Genomic DNA, 22,493 nt, shown 5'->3' with positions numbered 1-22,493 from the left:
ATCTATTCGTCTTGATTGCTGTTCACCATAAACCCATTATCAAACCAGAACCCTCTTGACCATTACGTCTTCACGAGAATCCAATAATTCACCAGATTTATAGTATCCCGTACAGAAGGCCAATGATCAAACGCTCGAACGTTTGTTGGAATTTCTTAGTAAAACTAGATCTTATCATAGTCTTTCATAGTATTTGCAATTCCACCTGGACGTTGAACCGCAGTCAGACGTATTTTGGTCTGACGGTAATCTCTGCTTAATCATGAGATTGGCGGTTCAACTCTAAAAATTGCGACTGGCTCTCTACGGTGATTACTGGAGAGAAATCAATCGGAAATCGTTAAAGATGGTATCTAATAAAATACCTGCAACAAACTTGCAATCAATAGTGAAATAGTTTGAAAAAAAAACAATACTGTCTCTCTTCGTAAACCGTTTTATAGTTTTTGACTAACCGTTCAGGTCGTTCCAAGAAGGAAAAAAGAACGCGAGCAATCGGGCATTTGGAAAGGGGGATAAAAGACAGTCATGTCAGTCTGTTCTGATCGCACCTGGGTGCCGAGTCGTGGCGTGGCGGTGTCTTCACCAGAAATACCGGTTGACTCACCGGCTGATCCCATGGGGCTACAAACATACCAATTATTGATAAATTAAGAAGGAACGCTGGGTAATCTGTCAGAGACCTACGATGTAGAAGAGAGTAGACGAAGTACAGCTGGACGGCCAGACGCTACATAGACGGAAACCCGATAACCGATGATTAGCCGTCGAACTGACTCGATGGACGACGAACCAGGGTTAACGACACCGAGGCGACTCGGCCAGGCACCGGCTTTTGACATTCTTCGATGTTCTTTACGAGCGAGCCGTATGATCTTCGTCACCATGGTAGATTCTTGAGTGGAAAAATGACCTAGCAATTCGCCACCGCTAACTTTCCTTGAGGCGACGGCATGCAGGAGTCAAATGCGATAAGGTTTTGTTTGAATGTCAGAAAGCGGTAAACTGATTGCGAAGGAAACGCCGTTAAAATTCACTTGGGATGAGTGGACAGAGTTATAACTCTCTGCTGTGAGTCTTGATGGCTGATGGAACCCTTCTCCTTATTTCTTTCTTGAAGTTGGGATACTTGCTCCATTCGTTCCAGCTGTCCGGATCGGGCCACACCTCGCCTCTCCTGCCTAGTTTAGATTTTCTTGGATGCTATCAGATATTCCTTGTCTTCTTTGCCGAGTCGACTGGGATGCAATAAATTCAGAATACCAAAAACCACGTGACTGTAACCTGAACCAGAGACTGGGTACGCAGCAACCAGCTTAATACAGCTTCTGTACGGTGCAAGCGGAAGGTTCTGATCAGTTTGATTACTCGGAAGAGGCGTTAATCGGCGAGCGAGTTTATTACCGAGAAGAGACAATTATTTCCAAGGCACCTATGATCAGAACACCATGCCGAGAAGAAGCGGCGGGAGCAGGCAGTGCAGCAGGATACGGCTTGAGCTCTCACTTAGCAGGGCCACTGTCACGATCAGGACACCGCATTAGCATATCTCGAGTGAGCGTGTAGAAAAGCTTTGGCACAAGTGCCGGGCTGTGCTCCTCGGAGCGAGAAGCTGGTTGTAGAGGACGAGCAGCGAGAGCAACACATCTCGGCACCGCGCGCGTATTCATTCGTCGCGCTTCTACGGGAGCTTATCCACCGGTTGAGGACTTACTCCGAACAGTACAGGAGTGGGCAGAAGGTGGCAAAGGAGCGAAAGAGGGTGAGGCGAGGTCACGCGGTCCTCCTCATTCCTTCTCTTGCGTGTCGTACCCATTTGCATTAGACACACTGAAGCAGCGACAAAACTCGATTGGATCTGATGATGAGAGTATGCATCCAGACCAAGACCGAGGTGTGAAGACGGATTGAAACCCCAAAAGCAATCCCGATATCAGCGTCGATTGGAATGCGGGACAGAATTTTGCACTATCAAAGTTCAGACTGACCGTCACATCGAATCTCATTTGTTCGAATAGTGACATTACTGGATGTCACAATAAGTCCGACATGTCAAATTCAGAAGTGCCTAAAGATCTTTATAGAAATCTGATAAAAATTTTGAAGTATTTCAAAATACATTACTTCTAAGATTCGATACTCTAAATGGACGAAACCTTCCATCGTTACCAACTTTCAGTCATACCAGGAAGATTGGTTCCGTTCTGAGTTTTAACCATTAGAAATTACTAATCACAATTCAGGAATTTGACAATTCGAACCCATGACATTCGAGGTGATGGGCCGCCAGACCTTTTATAATACTAAATTTTCACCATCAGCTATCAGTTGAGGGCTCGCTCCTGAGTGAACTTTGCGAACGCCCAGCCAGTGTTTCCAAAGTGGGAAAAGTGCATCGGTATTCAGCCACACAGAGACACACGCGATGATCGAACCCCAACCCTACAACCTGGGGTCGAGCGCATGGTATCGCTTCCCAGAAAGGTTTATCGGGTCGACGATATGTTAATAGCGGCCGTGTTTCCCCCTCGGAGATATATTCCGGGCCACCTCGACCAGCGCCGAGGTCTAAGAGCCCCGGGGAACTCCCACCTCTGTGACTGCAGGGCGAGCGCTTGGCCGCTTTCGTTACCTTCGCTGCATGCAACCGCAATTGAAAAGAATTACCATCGGGGATCCGGCGTACTGACGATGACCGCTCATTCCTTTCCAAGTGAAAATGACCGCTGAAAAGATGTCCGCTCGGATTGCTCGCCGTCCTCTGGTGATACTTATCCAACCTACTACTTTTGCCAGAGGTAGTTTGACTAGATTTCCACCCACTGCTTATAGACTCATCGCGACTTTTGATGATTGTTCACTGATGTCGTTTTTCGCGATAAACCAAACTTTTTATGCATTGGAACATACTGTGTTTAATCTCCAAGCCAGGAGTCAGCATGCTCAAATATTCCAAGTTGTTGGAGAATGTGGTAATCACATTGAAACACATGTGACTTCGATCTATGAGTTCTATGAGTAATTCGGCAACGAGGCTGAAAAAGCTCATGGCACATTTACCAGAGTTAAATTTTAGATTTTTTATCGCAAGTGTTAAACTATGTTGATAAACGTTGAAAAATACCTTTGGACACCTCCTTTTCCGAGTAATTATGTCGTTGGTCTTTCTTTACCTTTGTGTTCTGCAATTGAACTCCACTTTCTGAAGAGTAATATTTTCCTTGAGGAGAGTTTTCCCGGAGTGTAGTGGAAGCGTAACATTTTACCTGACCCTGCTATCTTAAATTGTAATAAGTAACATCGTTTTCTGTTCCTGCAGGGGAAGATGAAGAGTGGAGCGATTCAGAGAAAACCCCTTCGGTAAGCAGTGGCATCGACGGCGGTGGATCGGGGGTGTCTAGTCCTGCGGCGCATCCTGGGGAGGACGAGTCCAGTCTTCCACCACCTCCACGGTTGAATTCAGCCGAAGAAATTCGACCGAGGTTACAGACCGTACTACCCGAAGATGTGCGCAAGCGGCTCGGCAACAGGGCTGAGGAAATCGAGGTATGTACTTTGAACAAATAAACAGATACTGTCTATATGTATAATGAATGAATTCTCTGTAAACTTGGTCACTCTCTTTCAGTGCCTCGTCGAATTTTTTGGAATTCTGCTAGCTTATCATAGCACTGTTATGTTGTCCACGTTAAATTAACTTTATCAGGTCAATTGAAATGTGACAAATAATTCACTGAAAATTGTCAGAATACGACAACGTTCACTTCGAAATAACTACAAAGCGTTTTCCTGAACGGTTCGATTATAAAATCTGAAGCAAGTAACAGAAGAACTTTTCACGACGGTTGAAAAAAAAGTGGCCGTGTTCGCAGGTGATGTTTCTCCTATTCCGAATTTATTCGCGAAACTAGAAGCACACTAAAAGAATAAAAAATTATCCTCACTAGGCATGTGCAAAAAAGTTGCAAGAGCGGGAGGCGGCACTACGAACGACCCGTGACCTGAGCCCAAAAAATCATCGAGGAAAGGCGGACGCAGACGATGACGTGATCGAGACGGTCAAGAGCTCGAACGAGACAAGGAGATGCTCACCACCGTCGTCGTCGAGGAGAAAAGAGGCGCGCAGAGCCCTCGGCGACCTTCGACGACTCGATGAATCTCCGGTCCAAGCTAAGAAGATGAAGCTCGACGATGAAGCTACACCTAAATTGAGACTGAATGCTAGTCTGGCGACTGATCCTGCCCTTCGACCCGCGACTGTCGCCGCTTTAACTATCCAACCGGATAACAAGTCGACCGCTAACCTTACTCCACCCCTTCCTGCTGCGCTTCAAAAAGGTTCGTATGTATTCTCGGATAGTAGAGTGATAATAGTGATAATTTAGCTCCAAATTACACTGAGAAAAATGTATAATTTGTAATTACTAACAAGAAAGGTATCCCAGGTTGATCTCTCCGATTCGATTTTTTTTCTAATATGTTATAGTTGACTAAAATCTAAGCGACACGTATTTTTTTGAATATGCCATTTAACACTTTGAGTGGGTGAAACCACCCCCCAATGTAAGATATGTCAAGGGGCGATTCGGCAGTTTTTTGTTTTTTTTTATTTATTACGAAAATTACATTTTGCCCCTCTTGTTATGAGAAATCTTTTGCAGTTCTGTTGGTTAAAAAATATTATGTTCTTGTGAGTGAAACTGCCAAATCGCCCCTTCACATGCCTTACTGTGGAGGGTGGATTCACCCCCTTAAAGTGTTTAATGGCAAATAAAAAAAAATATCTGTCACTTAGTTTTTAATCTGCTATAACATATTACAAAATAAATCAAATCTGAGCGATCGACCTGGGATACCTTCCTTGTAAGGTCTTGAACTATTTTCACTTGTTTTTCAACATAATCAAAAAATATAGTTCTGGATATAAGATGAAAGTGGGTTTTGTCGATGTAATCAGAAAATCTAGCATGTGTTATTGCGTTTATTCCTATTTTTTTAATTATGGTCACTTGTATTATATTTTTTGCTATTCATTGTGTCAATTTGATGTTAGTGCAACAATTAAATTGATGTTAAGGTCTGGTATAGCTGAAAAAATAGCTACATTCAACATATGTAACGTTGCTACAGACAGGAAATAGCATTGTCAACTATAACATCACTGAATAGTTACTTATACTCCTTTTTGCAATCTTAATAATTGTTCAAGCGTTATTGTAACCATACGTGTGTTTTGAAGTTTTCACGCCATAAAAAATTAAATTTTTCTCAGTTAGTAGCTATAGCTGCTGTAGCTTCGTCTTTCAAAGATTAATTGAAATCAATTATGTTTATGTAAAATTTGATGATCATAATAGTGGTAATCACGATATTCACTTCAAAGTTTAGTTTAATAATAATTGCGATGAGCTTGTCGAATCTTGACTGATAGAAACCCATCATTTTGGAGTTTCAATTTTCGCAATGAAATTGTTCCAGTGTTTTCGATAATAATAGACTCCTCAAAAAAAAAGTAGTTTAAAAATGTGAGTGATTTTGAAATGATCTTAACCCTAATGTTTGGAATTTTTCCAAAACTCCAGCGATAACATCGGTGAGGTTATACATTCTGCCAAGAGAGCTGAAAAGGCTTCGAATCTTCGGAATTTTTTCTAATCTCTGCATTTCAGTAAATAAAAATCGGTGGATAAATTTCATTCAGGAATTTCAATATTCGTAATGAAAATGTTTTAGTGCTATTGGCAAATCACGTTCGGAAAAACAAGCTTAAAAAAATGTGTGAATTTAAAACGATCTTCCCCCTAATATTTTGAATTTTTTCTAAAAATCCAGCGATAACGTCGGGGAGGTTATTTATTCTGCCAACGGACGGTAAGGAGGCAATAACAGTAGAACCCTCGCGGCCAGCACCGCTGATCTGTCCACCCTGCGGGATTCGGTTCAGTTCTGCGAGCACGCTGGAGGCGCACCGGACGTTTTACTGCGCGCACCGGCCGCGCGCCGACGAAGAGAGCGCGAACGACGAGGACGACGAGAAATCGGGGAAGTTCGATATACGAAAGGCATACGCGTGCCCTCACTGCTCCTACAGCGCTGACAAGAAGGTCTCGCTCAACAGGCACATGAGGATGCACGCCGCTTCGCCGGTCCCACCGCCGATGACAGGAACGGGCCCAACGACGCCAGGCAGCCCCTCTAACGGATCGCTGTTGAACGAGGAGGCCGAACGGTACTGCAGGAACTGCGATATCAGGTTCGTGACAATATACTTTACCTCTTCTTCGATCTCTCGCGTTTCTAACAAATAAAGCCACTCCAGTTTGACCAACCGATTTTGTTGAAACTTGGCTTTTTCTGGAGCGCATGAAAATATTTTACACCTATTCTCGACGTCCGCTCCTTTTTTTTCGGAGAAAATACCCGCAAGGGGAGTTATTACAATCACTCCAAAAATAAAACGTTGAGTTTTCGCTAGGTCTTATCGTTTCCAGGTCTAGAGAATCACCTCCGACAATTTTCGGATATGTAAATTCGTATGTGTGCGCGTGATAAGTTTTTTATTCGACGATATCTCGACAAGGAATGAATCGATTCTTACAATATTCGTCTCCAACGGTGCGGTTCTTCTTAATGTAGAACTAATTCGATTCTTAACAAAATCGGTCAAGCCATTCCTGAATCATGCATTATGCAAAAGTGAGATTTTTTTACCCAGAGAGTTATTCTCATTTAAATAATTATGAGATACATAATATAGCTTCTCGATAAAATTTTTCTCTAAAGACTGCGAGGAAGAAGAATCCTCGCATTCATCCTAGCGATTGCTTGACACGCAAAATAAGAAATACACCGCGATACAGTAAGAAACTGGTTCCACTAAAATGCTAATAACGTTTGGTAAACAAAAATTAAAATATGTGTGTCGTAAAAGTCTAAACGCAAACTTTATCAAGATGCTATCATGTCTACACGCGAATATGATCACAGCTATTAAGATCTATTATATTGGGCGACACTATCTGGTAACAGAAAATACCCTACTCGAATACGGTCATATTTAAACGTTACAACTTTTTACTTTTCTCTTTTTTCACTATAAATCAACTTGATGGCACAAAATAGATAAATAATGGTATGCTCAAGATTTAGCGTACCTTCATTATCGATAAAATTTGCCTAAAACGATCAGCTGATAGTCAAATACGGTGCCATATGGCATAACTACGCGCACATACCGAATACCAATATTCACGTAGAATATTTGTTGAAGTTGTTTTTTTTTCAAGTTATTCACAACATTATAAGATAGTTTTAGGTTGGTATAGAGTCGAAGGTCTTTGATACTTAAAACGAAGAATTGAGAATGGTTCTAAGTGCCATTTCCTTCAAAAAAAATCCAAACGATAAATAACCATGCAGCAGAGAAGAAACGGATTTCTCTTTTTTTTTTTTTTATTTTGGTTGCAGGCACTTACAGCCTTTTCAGCGGTACCTACGTCAACAACACGACTACTTTCTAGTTTTTAATAGGAGGTAGCACAGAAAATTAGAGTTGTGACATGTGAGCATACAGGGGTTTCTTGACTCATGTAATTTGCGCACTCGCTTTCGGCTCCTAAGGCACTTTACACTTGTGAAGAAATCCCTATTTTAAGCGCACTTGCCACGAAGATAACTATTTTAATTATCCTGTTCAATAAAATCCATCTGTTACACGACGTTTCAGCTGTTGAATAGATGAATTATTAAAGTATAGGATCTGTCTTGTATTTTTATCACACAGTATTCTTGAACAGCTTATCCTCTTTGTTAGCATCCGATTTTCTTTGGTGAAAGATCTGAGGCCGCAGCAAGAAGGATGAACTGTCCAAGCCTGTTGTTTACAAATTTGAAGTAAATCAGTTCAGCCGTTTTTGTCGTCGAACAAAAGGTTGGCATTATTCTTAATAACAATGCTAATCCTGTCGATTAATTTTGATTTAAAAGAAATTTGAACGAAGTTCATCGAGTAAGTGGTAGTAAAGTTGTAGATTCCCAAAAATTCATCCACTTTTTAACCGTCTTATACTCGTATGTACCCCCCTAAGTTTTTTGATGCTGTTACGGTATTAACAAAAGAATCGAAGGCCCTCACTGATTGTGATTTTAACATTCCCAGGTTCAGCTCTCTGAAGACATACCGGGCCCACAAAACTCACTACTGCAGCACGAGGCACGTGGTCAAAGACGCGCCGCCGCCCCCGTTGAAGGCGTCGCCCCCCGCCTCTTCGAGCCCTGGAGATTCGCCACCCCCACAGCCGTGCCTCGCGTTACCGACGAACCCAATCCTGATCGTCCCTTACTCGCTCTTCCGGGGGGCGAGCGTCCTAACGGCGCCGGCGCTCCCGACCCCCGACACCGCGTGCTTCCTGCTACCGAACGGGGCCCTGCAACCGATGACACGGGGCCTGACGGCGCCGCCGTCGACGACCGAAGCGCCGACGGTCCTCCGGGCGGCGAACAAGCCTTCGACACCGGCTTCCGCGAACTCTACGTCGAACCTCCCTTCCGCCGCCGCCGCCGCCACCGCCCCCCTGGATCTCAGCGTCAGGCGGTTTCTTGTGCCCCAGGACGAAAAGGAGAACCGCGTTTCACCCGCACCTTCGCTACCCCCACCCCCCGGCAGCCCGAGGTCCAGGGGGTCCAGCAGTCCAAGGGCCAGATCGCTGCCCGCTGGTCAAACCAGCCCGGCACCCGTTCCTTCGACTGAACTCGCCCTCAGGCTAGCAGAGCTTCCACCACCCCCGGTTCCCGGTGTACTCGTCAAACAGGGTGTTTCCAGGTGAGTAGTTCGTCATTATGCGTCGATTCATTTCTCTTCAAAGCACGGATGCCGAGTCAACTCCTTTTTTTTTATTTTCCTTCATTTTATTACGAGGTAATTGGGCATCGCATATGAATCATGTTTATAATAATTCTCAAACTGCCATGATTTTTCTAAAAGCGCAGAGAAAAAATTGTACAGTCCGATCTCGTAATAAGAACGCTCGCAATAAGAACCTTTCCCCAGTTTCTCGCTCGTGCACTTTCCCTACTCTGACTCAACCTCCAAAGTCTAATTATTTATTTGCAAAACTCTCATTAAGAACGCCTAGCCTGTAGAAAAGAAAGAGAGACACAGAGAGACTCATTGTCAGTGTGCGAGGATCGCGCAGATGGTGGGGTACTCGAATTTGCGGAAAAACTCTTCCCATCGGGCGCCTTGGCGTTCTTATTGAGAAGTCGGACTGTGTACAGATACGAGGATTGTGATCAAGAGTTTCAAAATTAATTTTTCAATTTCAAATAGTTACAAAGGGATAAAAAATTCTAGTATGTTGATTCGATTTGACTGTGCGTTTACTCAGATTATTCAGAAAACAATTTTTACAGTCCTATTAGGACAGTGTTTTTTGTCGTATTGATATCGGTAAATATTAATTTTTTTTTAAAATGCACTGATATCGTTTTTGATCATCAGATGGTGGTGTTGAATGAAACATCGCGAAAAAATTCATTTCACTGATATTGTATAATTTTATTTTCTTAACAAAATAGACCGATTGCGAAACAAAGTTTTCATTTTGCACATAACATTCAGACACGAAATTATTTTACGTTATATTCGTGTGGCGCGAAATCATCCCGACCACAATTTTCTTTCGAACAAGTTTTGTTTGCTCACAAGATTATTCAAACGAAAGTATAGAGTAACGAGTATAGAGTAGTTTTGTTGAATTACGTACGAAATTTTCTTGAAGCACAATTTTTCGTAAAATAACAAGGTTATTAAGGTTAAGTAATAACAAGGCTTTATATTATTAAAAAAAAAACCTTTGAGCAACACCCTGAATCTCTTGGTTCACTTTTTCGATTAGATGTGATCAAAGACTTTTTATTCGAGGTTTTCAGCGTCAAAGCTAACAGCCGTAAGCTGAAAAAAACGCAACCGTTATATGGCCACGAGAGTTCCCCACTCTCCCCTTAAACGTATAACTAACCAAATATTTTAATTGAACTTCAGACAACATGGGGTTTTCATTCAGCCAGTTCGCTCAAAATATCTCAATTCACGTCTCTTAATGGCGCAAATTTTTATGGTTTCCAGATGTAAGGAATGCAACATCGTGTTTTGCCGCCACGAGAACTTTGTGGCGCACAAAAAGCACTATTGCCAGGCAAGAGAAAACCCAGTTAGCAGTCCACCGCCTTCGGGAACGCCGTCTCCGCCCTTGTACCAGCTGATATGCGCACCTTGCGGTATAAGGTTCGCATCATTTGACAACCTGAATGCCCATCAAGCCTTCTATTGCAACAAGAGGTCCGAGCCTCTGGAGCATCAGGCTCGATGTCCAAAGTGCAAGGTCGGTACCTGCTACCAAAATCATTTTCAGATAGACTACTTTTTCAATACTGTAATAAATCAAAGTATTACATTTCTCGACGGACTTTAATGAACTTTTTGAACACCTCGCGTGATTTTTTTTTCAGGCATTAATAGAGCCCGGTGCAAGCCACACTTGTACCGCTGGACCCACCGGAAGTTGGCCATGTCCAGTTTGCGGATTGGTCAGTCCGACCGCTGGCGCTGCTCAGAGGCACATAGATGCTCATCAGGGGGTCAAAGCATTCCGATGTACGATTTGTCGGTATAAGGGAAATACGCTTCGTGGTATGAGAACGCACATTAGGATGCACTTCGAGAAGAGGGGGACCGACCTGCAGGTGAGAAAATAAAAATGATTCTCTATCGTCATTTCGAACGCTTAAATACTGTAGTCCGGAAGTCAATTTCTCTTTAAAGACACCTAAGACAAATGTTTACAAGACGGTATAATTGTGTAAAGTTTCACCTATGGTATCCTATTCGTCACATTGAGTTTCCTTATTTTCATCGCAAAATCGATATCACTAATCTGATGTACATGCAGCAACTAAATATTACCGAATTTGTACTGGTTCTTACACTCGTCTACCATACTTTGTCCCCTATTTTCCGTTCTGTAACTTTCTCATCAATTTTGTGTTTTAACCAGCTTGTGATCCAATTAGAAACGTAGGAAAACAACTTTTCATAAAGTTAGCAGTTTGTTTTTTCATCTTTTTCCGGTATATTAGAAGCGCCATATTGAATTCTGAAATTTTTCCGTTACATTTGAATTTTTTGCTTATTCTGAATGCTGATGATGACCGAAAATAAATCTTTGCACAATTTAATCTCAGGCTTACCATTTCACGATTTTCGTTTTACTTACTCGTCCAGACCTTATCATTAGAATTTTTGATCCATCTTAATCGACCAAAATTCCATGTACATGTCGAGCTGCCAATGTTCTCTGAAATTTTTGCAAATAATTACGGATTGCGTTAAATCCTAGGATGAATGTCTGGTCCTTTCAATTAATTAACTTTAATTTCCGACGATTCTCAGCGATCTAGGTAATTCCCAATCATCTTCATTGATCTCCTAACGTATTGTCCAATCCGCGGGAAATAATTAACAATCCCCAGATTTCACCGCGACTTATATCCATTTTAAACTCTATCCCGGTAGATATCGCGACGATCCTTTATTTTCCAATTCTTCCGGCAGGAAGAAAATTACATAACCTGTGTCCTGGAGGACGAAACGACGGTTCAAACGACTCCAGAACCAGCGCCAGCGACGACGCCGGAAGAGATTCCCGCGGCTGAAGCGGTCGTTCAGCAGCAGCAGTCGGTAAATGGAACGGCCGAAGTAAGGAAAAGCAGCCCGCAACCGGCGGCGACGACAGCGCTGACACCGAGTAGCGGCGGGAAGGTGAAACAGGAACGCGAAGACACGCCGCCCCCCGAAGAGAGTCTTGACCCCGCTAAGGCTGGACCAAGGTATTGTCACTCATGTGACATCAGCTTTAACTATCTGAGTACCTTCATAGCACACAAGAAATTTTATTGCTCAAGCCACGCGGGGGAAGCCAGCAACAACAATAACAACTCGACGTCCACGCCACACGTTCAGGAAACCGCAACTACTCCTGCTAGCAGGACCGAAGCATCCGTACTTTAGAATTTATAATCATTTAGAAAAGGCCGTGTGACACATCGTTTTACGAAATATTCGTTATAATATTGCTCGTCGTAAGATCGTGTTGTTTTTCAGTTGATCAAAAGACTAGAGCTTTTTTTTTATGCACCCAATTCGTTGTGGCGGTTCTCTCGTTGTAGGCTTCATAATGAAGGACGAAAGTTTCATTCCGACTATCCTGGTGAAGATTTTTCTCTGTGAACTCGTGCAATCAAATATTTAGGTCTAGTTTAAAATTATAAAAATAAAAAAAAATAAATAAGAATTAAGAAAAACTCGCTTCCAAATTATTTCGTAAATATTTGACAGAGATATAAAATGACTTAATGGAACACAGCGTTCGAAATTACGCATTTCACCAAAAAAAAATTATCTTTCTTTATAAGGCTTAGATTTTATCAGGTTATGGTTTTGTTACAACTTGTGTGTGAAGTTTCTAGGCAAAATCTGACTTCTGTTGGAAGATCTTTCTACTTATTCTTCGATATCTCAAATTGAAGACTTCCAAAAATGTCAGTTTACTCTGAATGAACTCTTCAATCGCGTGCAGAATATTTAATAGAAAAGTGTTTATGTGAGATAGTCTTGTTTTGCGCGGGTCTCCAAGGTCAAATCGTCAATTCGTCTAATTTTACGGTTTCTTTTCATCTCTTTTTTTTTTTTTTTGTACATACATACATGACATGTTTAGAGGTTGATATTACCTGAATCATAAACTTAACGTTGCCTATATGACAGTTCAATAAATAAAACTTATAGTTCTTGTTTTAAATTCTCATTTGCACAACTTTACCGTGTGACATCATTTTTATTTATTTTACCAGGGTCCCATCATTTTATATCTATTTCTTCGATTTTCTCCTGCCACACAGCATTGTTTCTGCACAAAGTTAGAAGCACAAATTAAAATTCAGTCATTAAAACTTTTCTTACCATGACGTTTCTTTTTTTTTTTTTTGACGAAAAAAGGACAACACACCTTTTAATGCCCAGTCAGCGCTGCATACCCTCTTTAATTATTGTCTCGAATTGGGCTGGTTTTTTTATTTATTTAATTTTGATTAATTAATTAATGTATGGGGTAAGCTATCGGACATAATTTTTAACTCCAATAACAGTCGACGGGAGTAGCGTAGCTAAATACCAATACAGAAACTCGCGAGTTTGTGTTGGAATTAGCTCCCCTACTTACCTGTAATTAAGTAATTAAAATTACGTCCGCACAGAAACACACACAAACTTGAGCACTCCGCTTAATCACCACAAGCATATGAATTATAAATGATAATAGTTACTATTATTACAATCAAAGTTAGTACAGCTGAAAATGTAGAGGAGAGAGATTGACAAAGTGTTCAGACAGAGTTGTAGGACTGTTAATTATTGTATACATACATATAATTGTTGCCAGTTTATACATTAACATATTGTTATATTATACATGACGATTATCTTATATATAAAGTAAAATATTGAGTATGAATAGGTACGAATCCTTTTTCACTTGTCTTTTCTTCGTTACTCTCCTAGTTTAAATGAGACCTCAATGTGGTTTTTCGTCAATTTCCATCGTTTTCAAACATTTTTTTTCCAACTTGATATGCTAAACAACAATGCATGTATAAATTATACTCACACATTACCGAAGAGAAGTGTGCTTGTTTATGTTATTACTTTTCAGAGAATGCAGAATAAAATCAAAAAATCGTAATCTTTTATAAAAATAGTGCCAGCATTTTCTCGTATTACAGTTCATGTACAATGGCATTAATGGATTAACAATGAATACTCCAAAAATACTAATTTTTGGTTCTCTTAAATCTCGTGTTTAGATTTGTTATTTGACCAAACCGTTACAATTAAATTTTTTTGGATGTCGAACAATAATAATAATGATATTACGGAATAACCTCTTTCTGGAATTAAAAAATTCCGAAATATTTACGTGAATGTAAAATGGATTCTAAAGCCAATCCACTACTGGAGAAAAAGGAAAGCAACGTATGAAACAATAATATCTGTAACAATTTATGCAATTTTTTTGACGAAGAAAAGAGAGGGAAAAAATATTGAATTTAAAAATGTACGTGATTTTAAAACACTGTTAAATAACAGAAGAAAAAATCACAGTAAAACTCTCTGTGATAATGATTTGCGATTGGTATATTATTGAGTTATACTTAATTCTTAAAAGGTCTCCAATTCTGTGAATGAGTTTACAGAGAAAAAAAGAAACGCAACAAAACACTAACTTTTTTTTATTGCGAGCTTTCTGGTCCCCCTAAAAAAATGCAAAACTGTTCTACTCAGAATTGAACGATATAGGTAATGTAGTTGATTTGAGCACGTTTCGATTACTGTGTTCATGTTTTTTTTTTTCGGAATTTAAAGATTTTGACAAATTTCCACATTTTCCACAGTTTTGATTTTATATTCAACAAGCTGCCCTAAATATTTAACAAACTAGAAATGTGTTGCAAAGGAAACTTTGATGTATTACAGTTTCGTGATTACAGATAGAAAAAAATATGATATCCGTTGTATGGCATTATACTTTTCAATCGATAGAATTTTCTCAGTTTACGGAATATCAATTCACGTTTCTTTGCGACCGGCATCTTCCTCGTATCGTACATACGATGTTATCACGAATCCCGTTGAAATAAAAGAGTGTGCAATCTCATGACTCGAAAACATAATCTCGTATACACTATATAGGTATATACTATAGGCATATATATAAATATTATAAATAGTCTCGACGTAATTATAAGTTCATGCTATCATAAATACATATAAATATACATGAATTACAGCACAAAAGAGCATTGAAGCTGAACTTAAAATTTTTAATTAATTGTGTAAAATGTTGTACAGTAGAGGATTTAGGTGGTAAGTATTACGGTAGTAAAAGTAATAATGATAATACTAATAAAAATACTGATCATGACGATGATAACATTTAATATTATAACCCTGAACGATACCAATCTCAGCTTATGAATCTGTTATTATAATACATATATAATATAAATATTATACATACACACACAAACATTATATAAATATATAGAAAGATAAGGTTTACGTTGCAATATATAACTTTAATATATTACTATAAATAAGGAAACTATAAATATAATCCAATGGTAATAGTAATAATAACACAAGTATGATTGACATTAATCATACTAACGTAAGCAGAAAAAACGCGCGCAAATTCTGAGGGAATTGTCCCATCCTTGTGTAAAATTTAAATATTGCTGTAATATGCAGAATATTGAATTGATACACCATTTGGTAAGCTACAATAATTGCAACTAACATTAAATTTGAGATAGTGATCAAATCACACATCAGAAAAGGAAACAAAGGACAGTAATGATAGTGACAATTATTGATTGATAAACGGAAGAATAGTAGCGGTAAAGAAACTGATACGATACTGATCGTATTTTGGATGGTGGTTTCATCCATGAACTATATTATATAAATGATAATAACGATTATTATTGTTAATAATATAGTATATAATGATATATAAACAGCAGCATCTTTCGGGAGCGCGTTTTCAATAAGTGTATAAAATTATAGAATTAAGGCCAGTGTTTTTTCGTGTATACGCCGTATACCCCCGTCTCATATCATCTCTTGGATTAATGCCTATATGTATACATTTTACATTTTGAAACTCCTACCATCAGAATATCATCGTGATCATCGTGACGCCAATTAATTTTTCATGTTCTCATTCTGTTTTTGCACACCTTTTTTCGTTTTCAATGTTATCGTTGTGTTTTCGTGCCTTCCTATTTTTCACTGTTGATATTGTAGGTAATAATTATCAATATTTCAATAGTATGAAATGAAGTAGAATCGTCATCTATAATAATGACATCTGCGTCTGACGCGAATGATATTCTCGCATGTTTTAAAATATTGTTGTACTAAGATTTCTCCGACTGTATCAACTTGGTGTGACAGTGAGATTATCAGCATACATATTCGATATTCCTTCTTCGTATTCACATCAGACTTATACGGATGACATTTTTGTCACCTTTATTTTCATAGATGAATTAAACACGAAAGATAAATGATGTCTAAATAAGAGCAAAAGATATATGAATGAAATGAGAAATATGATGGATAAAATAGATGATACATTCGTACATAATATGAAAAAGACAACAAATTAAACTTACGATTACATAATAACAAACAACAAAGAACGCTGAAAAATCTGTAATAAATATATTGAATGTGAATGAAACTCTGTAATGAAACAACTATACATATACGTGCATATACAAACAGACATGAAACATATGTGCTTTTGTTCGTTTTTATAAAACTTAGTAAATTCCTGCATTACGGATAATTTTACTATAAAATGAACGCTATTATACCACGGAGCAAAGAAAATTCTTGCTGCAACCGCTCAGCTGAGATTCGTACATAGTTCAGAATGTTTTTTCTGAATTACTTATTGTTAAGTGTCCAATTATTATGAAGAGAAGCATGCGAATCGATTCTCAGGCTAGAAATATTCGACCCCAGAAAATAAAGAAAAAAAACGGCTAAGCTCTTGAGAATTTTTCAGCTGAATTTTAACTGATTTTAAAAAACTATGGAATCAATTCATTGAGATCTTATATCAACGTCTTTATGTGACAAAAATCGATTGCGTACAGTCTGAACGTACTGCAAACAGTAAATCAGAGTGGAAAATCGAAAAATGTCACATTACCTTCGTAGTTTCTCAGCCGTTGGTACTTCGATGTTTCAAATACCTTTCTAAATACCTCGAGATCCAATTAATCTAGATGTCATCTTAATCGATTCTGAGACAAAAAGTTTTTGCCTCGACAAAAAACTTAAGTTTAACCCCTTTGTATCTTTTCAGTCCGTTTTTCGTGATCTCTGAAAATAGCTGGAATGCATTTCCTCATATGCTATATCGACATAATTTTGCGAGAGTAATCGATTTCGCATAGTCTAAACTCTCTGTAAACAGCAAAAATTACAGTAAAAAAACGAAAGGTTTCCTCTGTAATTTCTCGAGCTGTCGACCCTTCGATATTTTTCAATGCCTTTTCTGCATTCCTTGGAGTCCAATTCGACCAGACGGGGTTATTTGAATTGATTCTGAGACAAAAAAGAAAATTAACCTCTTTGTATTTTTTCGATTCATTCTTCGCTGATTTTGAAAAATGTCGAAAGTAATTCATTCAGACGCCATATGGAAGTAATTTCTTGATAGAAATCCATTGCGCACCGTGTAAACTCGCTGCGAACAGCGGGTCAAAAATTACGCCCGAAAAAAATATCTAAGTATTCCCTTTGTGTTTTCTCAGACATTGAATTTGCGGTGTTCTAGATGTCCCCTTCGGATTTCTAAGGACAATCATTCGGAAACGTGTTCTACCCGATTTCTATCGCGTTCTATCGATTATTCGACGGATAGATTTCGGGCTCTAAAAATGTCGAAGCAGAATGACTTTCATAGGATTACTCCCATCCTTTTGCAATGTAGAATTAAGTAAATCGAAAAAAGTTCAGCATAAAATTATGTTTTCATACTTGACGAAGATTTCAGTTATGTTTAACGTTGCTAGAATGGATTCTCCAATAAGCCACGTCGACGTTATGTTTCAAGAGGAAACAATCTTAACTATTCCGACGTCACTGCGAATAAGAATTTTAATGGCACTACACAAATCTCATTGCATTCCCTAGTTGACTACTTAATTGTTCGATCTTAAGAAGTCCTGGCTATTGTGAGAGGGTGGATACAAATCGATCTGGAGACAAGAAGTTCCTTGTCTATAGCGAAAGCTAAGGCCTCTTATCCTTTTCAAATCATCGGCTGATTTCGAGAAAAATCAATTCCGTATGTGCCATATTTACGTCTCCGGAAGGAAAACGCTTTCGCATCGTTCTTAATAACGAGGGTCAACGATTCAAAAACTATAGCAGAGAAATGCAATTTTTTTTTTTTCAAACCTTTTTTCCACTATGTCTTATCGATTTACTTGTCGTTTCCGGTTTTTTTGGTTTGCAGTTGTTCGAGCTTTTAATAAGTATTTTACAAATAATAAATTCTCTATCCCAAAAATATCACATTCTTTACGTTTTTCCGTGTTTGTAAAATTGAATGCTTTCGCCTCGACGTTTTTTTTTCTGTGCATACAATTTTTTTTACTCCGGATAATTTAAGGGGGTGCCCTCGTCGATTTCGATGTTAACGTATATGTATATCTCCAAACATTGAAGTCCACGTATCTCAAACGCGAAAAAGGGCTTAACAAGACCATTTTATATGCAATTCTGACCAAGAATACTCCATTATAGTTTCATTCTACGCAGAAATAAAGAAATGGCATAAATTCTATGAATTTACCATTGAGATTACATAGAAACTATGCCATTTCTTTATTTCTGCGTCGAATGAAAATGTGTTGGTGTGTGTTTATTCAGAATTTTGTATACAATGGGGCTGTTAAGACCATTTTTGCGTTTGAGATACGTAGACTTTGATATTTGAAGGTACATATGCAAGACACATCGAAATCGATTAGGACACCCCCTTAAATTATTTAACCTGACACTTTTGTACAATACGTGTTGTTTTATTGTATTCATGATTTCAGGCGTAGAACTAAGTTACATACAATAATTAAAGGTATTCTCTTGGTGTAAATTGAGGTCTTTAAAGATAGAGCTTCTTGTCAAGTTACGTTTCGAGGTGCGTGCGGCTGATTCTGTAAATAATAAAAGATATAACAATTAGTACGAGTAGCTGAAAGTTAATACATCAATAAATAGTACAATAACAACTGTTGTTGTATTCTTGAATAGTTATGGAAAATCATGTCTGAGAAGGAGCTGTACACTGCCCGAACACATTTAACCAAACGAACTCACATTACTCCCTGAGAATGCCTGCATGTTAATAGACTCGATTTTGACTCTGTGACACTTGTCTTGTGTTCCAACCACTGGTTGCAGCCGAACGAGCGCATTCTGCCGAGTGACTAGAAATTTCTAACCGCAGGCAGCCAGCGCCAATCCAGGTGATGTTCAAATATTCGAATGAAATCGAATGTTTTGAATTGGCCGGGTAACAAGCGTTTTCGTCGGTAAAGCAGACAATGTCTCCCTAGATAAGTTCTGTCGTACCAATTGCCACATGTCCTCTCCACTACACGTCTTTCTGATAACCTAACTTAGTCGATCCTAACCTATAAAATAAACAAAACAGCCGTAGTTTCTGTATTTCTGTGGAAAATCACATTACCTCAACAAATACTCATCTCAATCGCTGAACAGTTTCGAATCCGCACGAAAATATCTAAGAAAAAACAATATCCTCCAAAATGTCGTCGCCCTGCAGTGACATAATAGACGACATCGAGGACCTGATATCATCCCAGGACATAACGCCGAAGGAGCGTTACAGCACCAAGAAAAACGTGACAGTGCGAGCCAAGCGAAAAAAGGACATCCGCGAAGCTCCGGAGGCTACAATCCTGTCCAGCGTCATTCCAGGCACGCAAACAATCTACGTGAAGACCTGGGGCTGCACGCACAACAGTTCAGATAGCGAATACATGGCTGGTCAGCTGGCAGCGTACGGCTATAATTTGACAGAGGACAAAAGCCAGGCTGATCTGTGGTTATTAAATTCATGCACGGTAAAAAACCCAGCCGAAGATCATTTCAGGAATGAAATCGAGCTCGGCAGATGCAGTGGCAAGCACGTTGTAGTCGCTGGCTGCGTACCTCAGGGTGCACCAAAAACAGGTTTCCTGTCCGGTCTGAGCGTAATTGGCGTCCAGCAGATCGACCGGGTGGTCGAGGTGGTCGAGGAGACGTTGAAAGGAAACTCGGTTAGATTTCTGGGTCAGAAGAAAGAGCAGGGAAAGAAAATCGGCGGAGCTTCGCTGGCCCTGCCGAAAGTCAGGCGGAACCCACTGATCGAGATCATCGCCATAAACACAGGCTGCCTGAACCAGTGCACCTACTGTAAAACAAAGCACGCGAGAGGCGAATTGGGCAGCTATCAACCGGACGAGATAATTGAGCGTGCCAAACAGGCCTTTTCCGAGGGCGTCTGTGAACTCTGGCTTACCTCTGAGGACACAGGGACCTACGGCCGTGATATCGGCTCCAGCCTTCCGGAGCTCCTCTGGAGACTCGTGGAAGTCGTGCCCGAGGGCTGCATGATGCGTATCGGGATGACAAACCCCCCCTACATCCTGGAGCACCTTGAAGAGATGGGCAAAATTCTTCAACATCCCAGAGTCTACAGTTTTCTGCACGTCCCTGTTCAGTCGGGCAGCGATCAGGTGCTCGCAGATATGAAGAGAGAGTATTGCTGCGCTGACTTTGAACAGGTTGTTAATTTCCTGCAAGCCCGGGTACCTGGCGTCACCATTGCCACGGACATAATATGCGGTTTTCCTACCGAGACAGACAACGACTTTGAGGACACCATGACCCTCTGCAAAAAGTACAAGTTCCCAAGTCTGTTCATCAACCAGTTTTATCCCAGGCCTGGAACTCCGGCTGCAAGGATGGACAAGGTTCCTGCTCAGGAAGTCAAAAAGAGAACGAAAAAGTTGTCCGAATTTTTTCAGTCCTACGAACCGTACGGTCACAAAGTTGGCCAGGTTCAAAATGTTCTCGTCACTGAGATTTCTCACGACAAGAAACACTTCGTTGGGCACAACAAGTTCTATGAACAGGTTTTGGTGCCCATGAGGGATGGGTTCATGGGTAAGATGGTTCAGGTACGAATCATATCCGCCACCAAACATTCTATGAAAGGACAGCCGCTCGATGAAGGAATCTCTGCGTCGATCAGAACTCCGCTGCCCAAAGGAATTGTCTCCGGTATTATTGAAGTTGCCGAAACCAAACAATCCGAACCATCCAAATACAGACTGTTTGCTCTCATTGCAATTTTCTTGGCGGTGTTGGCCAGATTTTTATGGAAACTTTTAAACGTTTGATTATCACTATTTTAGGATAAAGAATTTGTCCGTGTTGTTTATTTTTGCTGGAATCATTTTCACTATTAAAAGAAACAATGCGGAATTATATTTATTTATTTGTTCCCATGTAAATATATAACTGTATATAACTGTTATTGATATGACGATTTCGTAAACTCAGATGTATTTATAATTTCGAAATTCAACGAATTTCAAAATTATTATAACTGTTATTATTATGTAAATATTGCTTGGCATGTGAAGTATAAATTCTTGACAATACGAAAGTCAAAACTCTAAATAGATATCCGATGGTTGAAAATCTATTGTTTGAAATTCATATTAGGGAATCCAAATATCTTTCGTTTTGTTTGTTATCAGGACAAAGAATTTTGCGACATCAAATGGTTTCTTGCCAAAGCTTTGGCTTGATTGTTATCTGACTAGTAAATTGAATACCAAATAATCCTAAGTATCGATTTCATAATTTTATGATCGAGATGTGCATAGTAATGGCAGTAGTAAACTGATCCGATATATTTTTTACATCTTGATCAAAGTTCTTAATTGCTTAAAATGCGATTTTGTTTATTCTAGTAAATTCATTGTGAATAGATCACTAGAAAGATGACAATCTTACTTTTTCACGAGTATCTCATGTCAAATTATTTCCCATTTTCCAATTTCACAATTTAATTAATACACCCATAGACAGTTCCAATCTGACCCATGTTCATAATTCTGGCGTTTACTAAAGATTTATAAAGACGACAAGCCAAATGGGGCTTTCCGTAACCGAAAAAGGACAAGATAAATTCCTAGAAGAGATACAAAATTTAAGGTAATATTTAGGAGATAAAACCATCGTCAAGCAGTGCGAAGAACTAATATAATAAAGGGATGAAATTAAATAGTTATATTTCTATGTAACTTATGTACTTGTAAGCTTTCTGAGATACATGACTAACATGTTCATCACCTGGAGAATGGGACTGGCACAGAAAGTCAATTTTTAATGCTTTAATTGAGGTTAAATTTCTCGTAAAGAATGCACAATTGTTAGTAACACTTGAGTCCATATTGCAATAAAACCCGGTAAACTTTAGGTAATCATTATTACAAAAGTAATAGAAAAAGCAATTTCAAGCTAATCTGGATATTTTTCCACCTGTACCTACTATCACTTGATTGAATGGTGAAATCGGTTACTAACTTTTAAATACATGATTATTCAAAAATTTATTGGTTAAATGGCCCGGGGAATTACTCATATTTGTTCGCTTTATTATAGACCTAAGGCAGTCGTCATGTTCACAACAAGGAATTTCAAGTTTGAGAATACTAGTCCAGGAGCCGACCGCACCATATCTTCCCTCATCGAACATACGGCCAAAATGCATATGAATCGA

At 39.3% G+C, this 22,493-nt stretch overlaps 2 protein-coding genes and 1 long non-coding RNA gene across 4 annotated transcripts in view; 2 read left to right on the top strand and 1 right to left on the bottom strand.

The window, feature by feature from the left end:
• LOC124304588 (zinc finger protein ush) overlaps positions 1–15,569 on the top strand; it is a 124,063-nt gene extending 108,494 nt beyond the window's left edge. For both annotated transcript variants that reach the window (XM_046763005.1, XM_046763006.1), the window contains 7 exons: positions 3,320–3,546; positions 3,948–4,338; positions 5,833–6,253; positions 8,159–8,821; positions 10,127–10,382; positions 10,510–10,743; positions 11,612–15,569. In XM_046763005.1, coding sequence (XP_046618961.1) covers positions 3,320–3,546; positions 3,948–4,338; positions 5,833–6,253; positions 8,159–8,821; positions 10,127–10,382; positions 10,510–10,743; positions 11,612–12,067 — 2,648 coding nt within the window. In that variant the 3' untranslated portion in view covers positions 12,068–15,569. The remainder of the gene's footprint in view (positions 1–3,319; positions 3,547–3,947; positions 4,339–5,832; positions 6,254–8,158; positions 8,822–10,126; positions 10,383–10,509; positions 10,744–11,611) is intronic.
• A 140-nt stretch (positions 15,570–15,709) lies between these two features.
• On the bottom strand, positions 15,710–19,109 carry LOC124304590 (uncharacterized). Its single transcript, XR_006908226.1, has 2 exons — positions 19,013–19,109; positions 15,710–18,849 (listed from the first exon to the last, which is right to left on the bottom strand). It is a non-coding gene; the product is annotated as an uncharacterized LOC124304590 (long non-coding RNA).
• Positions 19,110–19,268: 159 nt separating this feature from the next.
• LOC124305142 (threonylcarbamoyladenosine tRNA methylthiotransferase) lies at positions 19,269–22,189 on the top strand. The gene has a single exon (XM_046764222.1). The coding sequence runs from the start codon at positions 19,465–19,467 to the stop codon at positions 21,100–21,102; it is 1,638 nt and encodes a 545-aa protein (XP_046620178.1). The 5' UTR covers positions 19,269–19,464; the 3' UTR covers positions 21,103–22,189.
• Positions 22,190–22,493: the final 304 nt, after the last annotated feature.

This window comes from Neodiprion virginianus, chromosome 5, assembly GCF_021901495.1.
Source record: "Neodiprion virginianus isolate iyNeoVirg1 chromosome 5, iyNeoVirg1.1, whole genome shotgun sequence".
NCBI lineage: Eukaryota > Metazoa > Arthropoda > Insecta > Hymenoptera > Diprionidae > Neodiprion > Neodiprion virginianus.
Note: the sequence above shows the minus strand (reverse complement) of the source record. Positions and strands in the feature narration are given on the sequence as shown.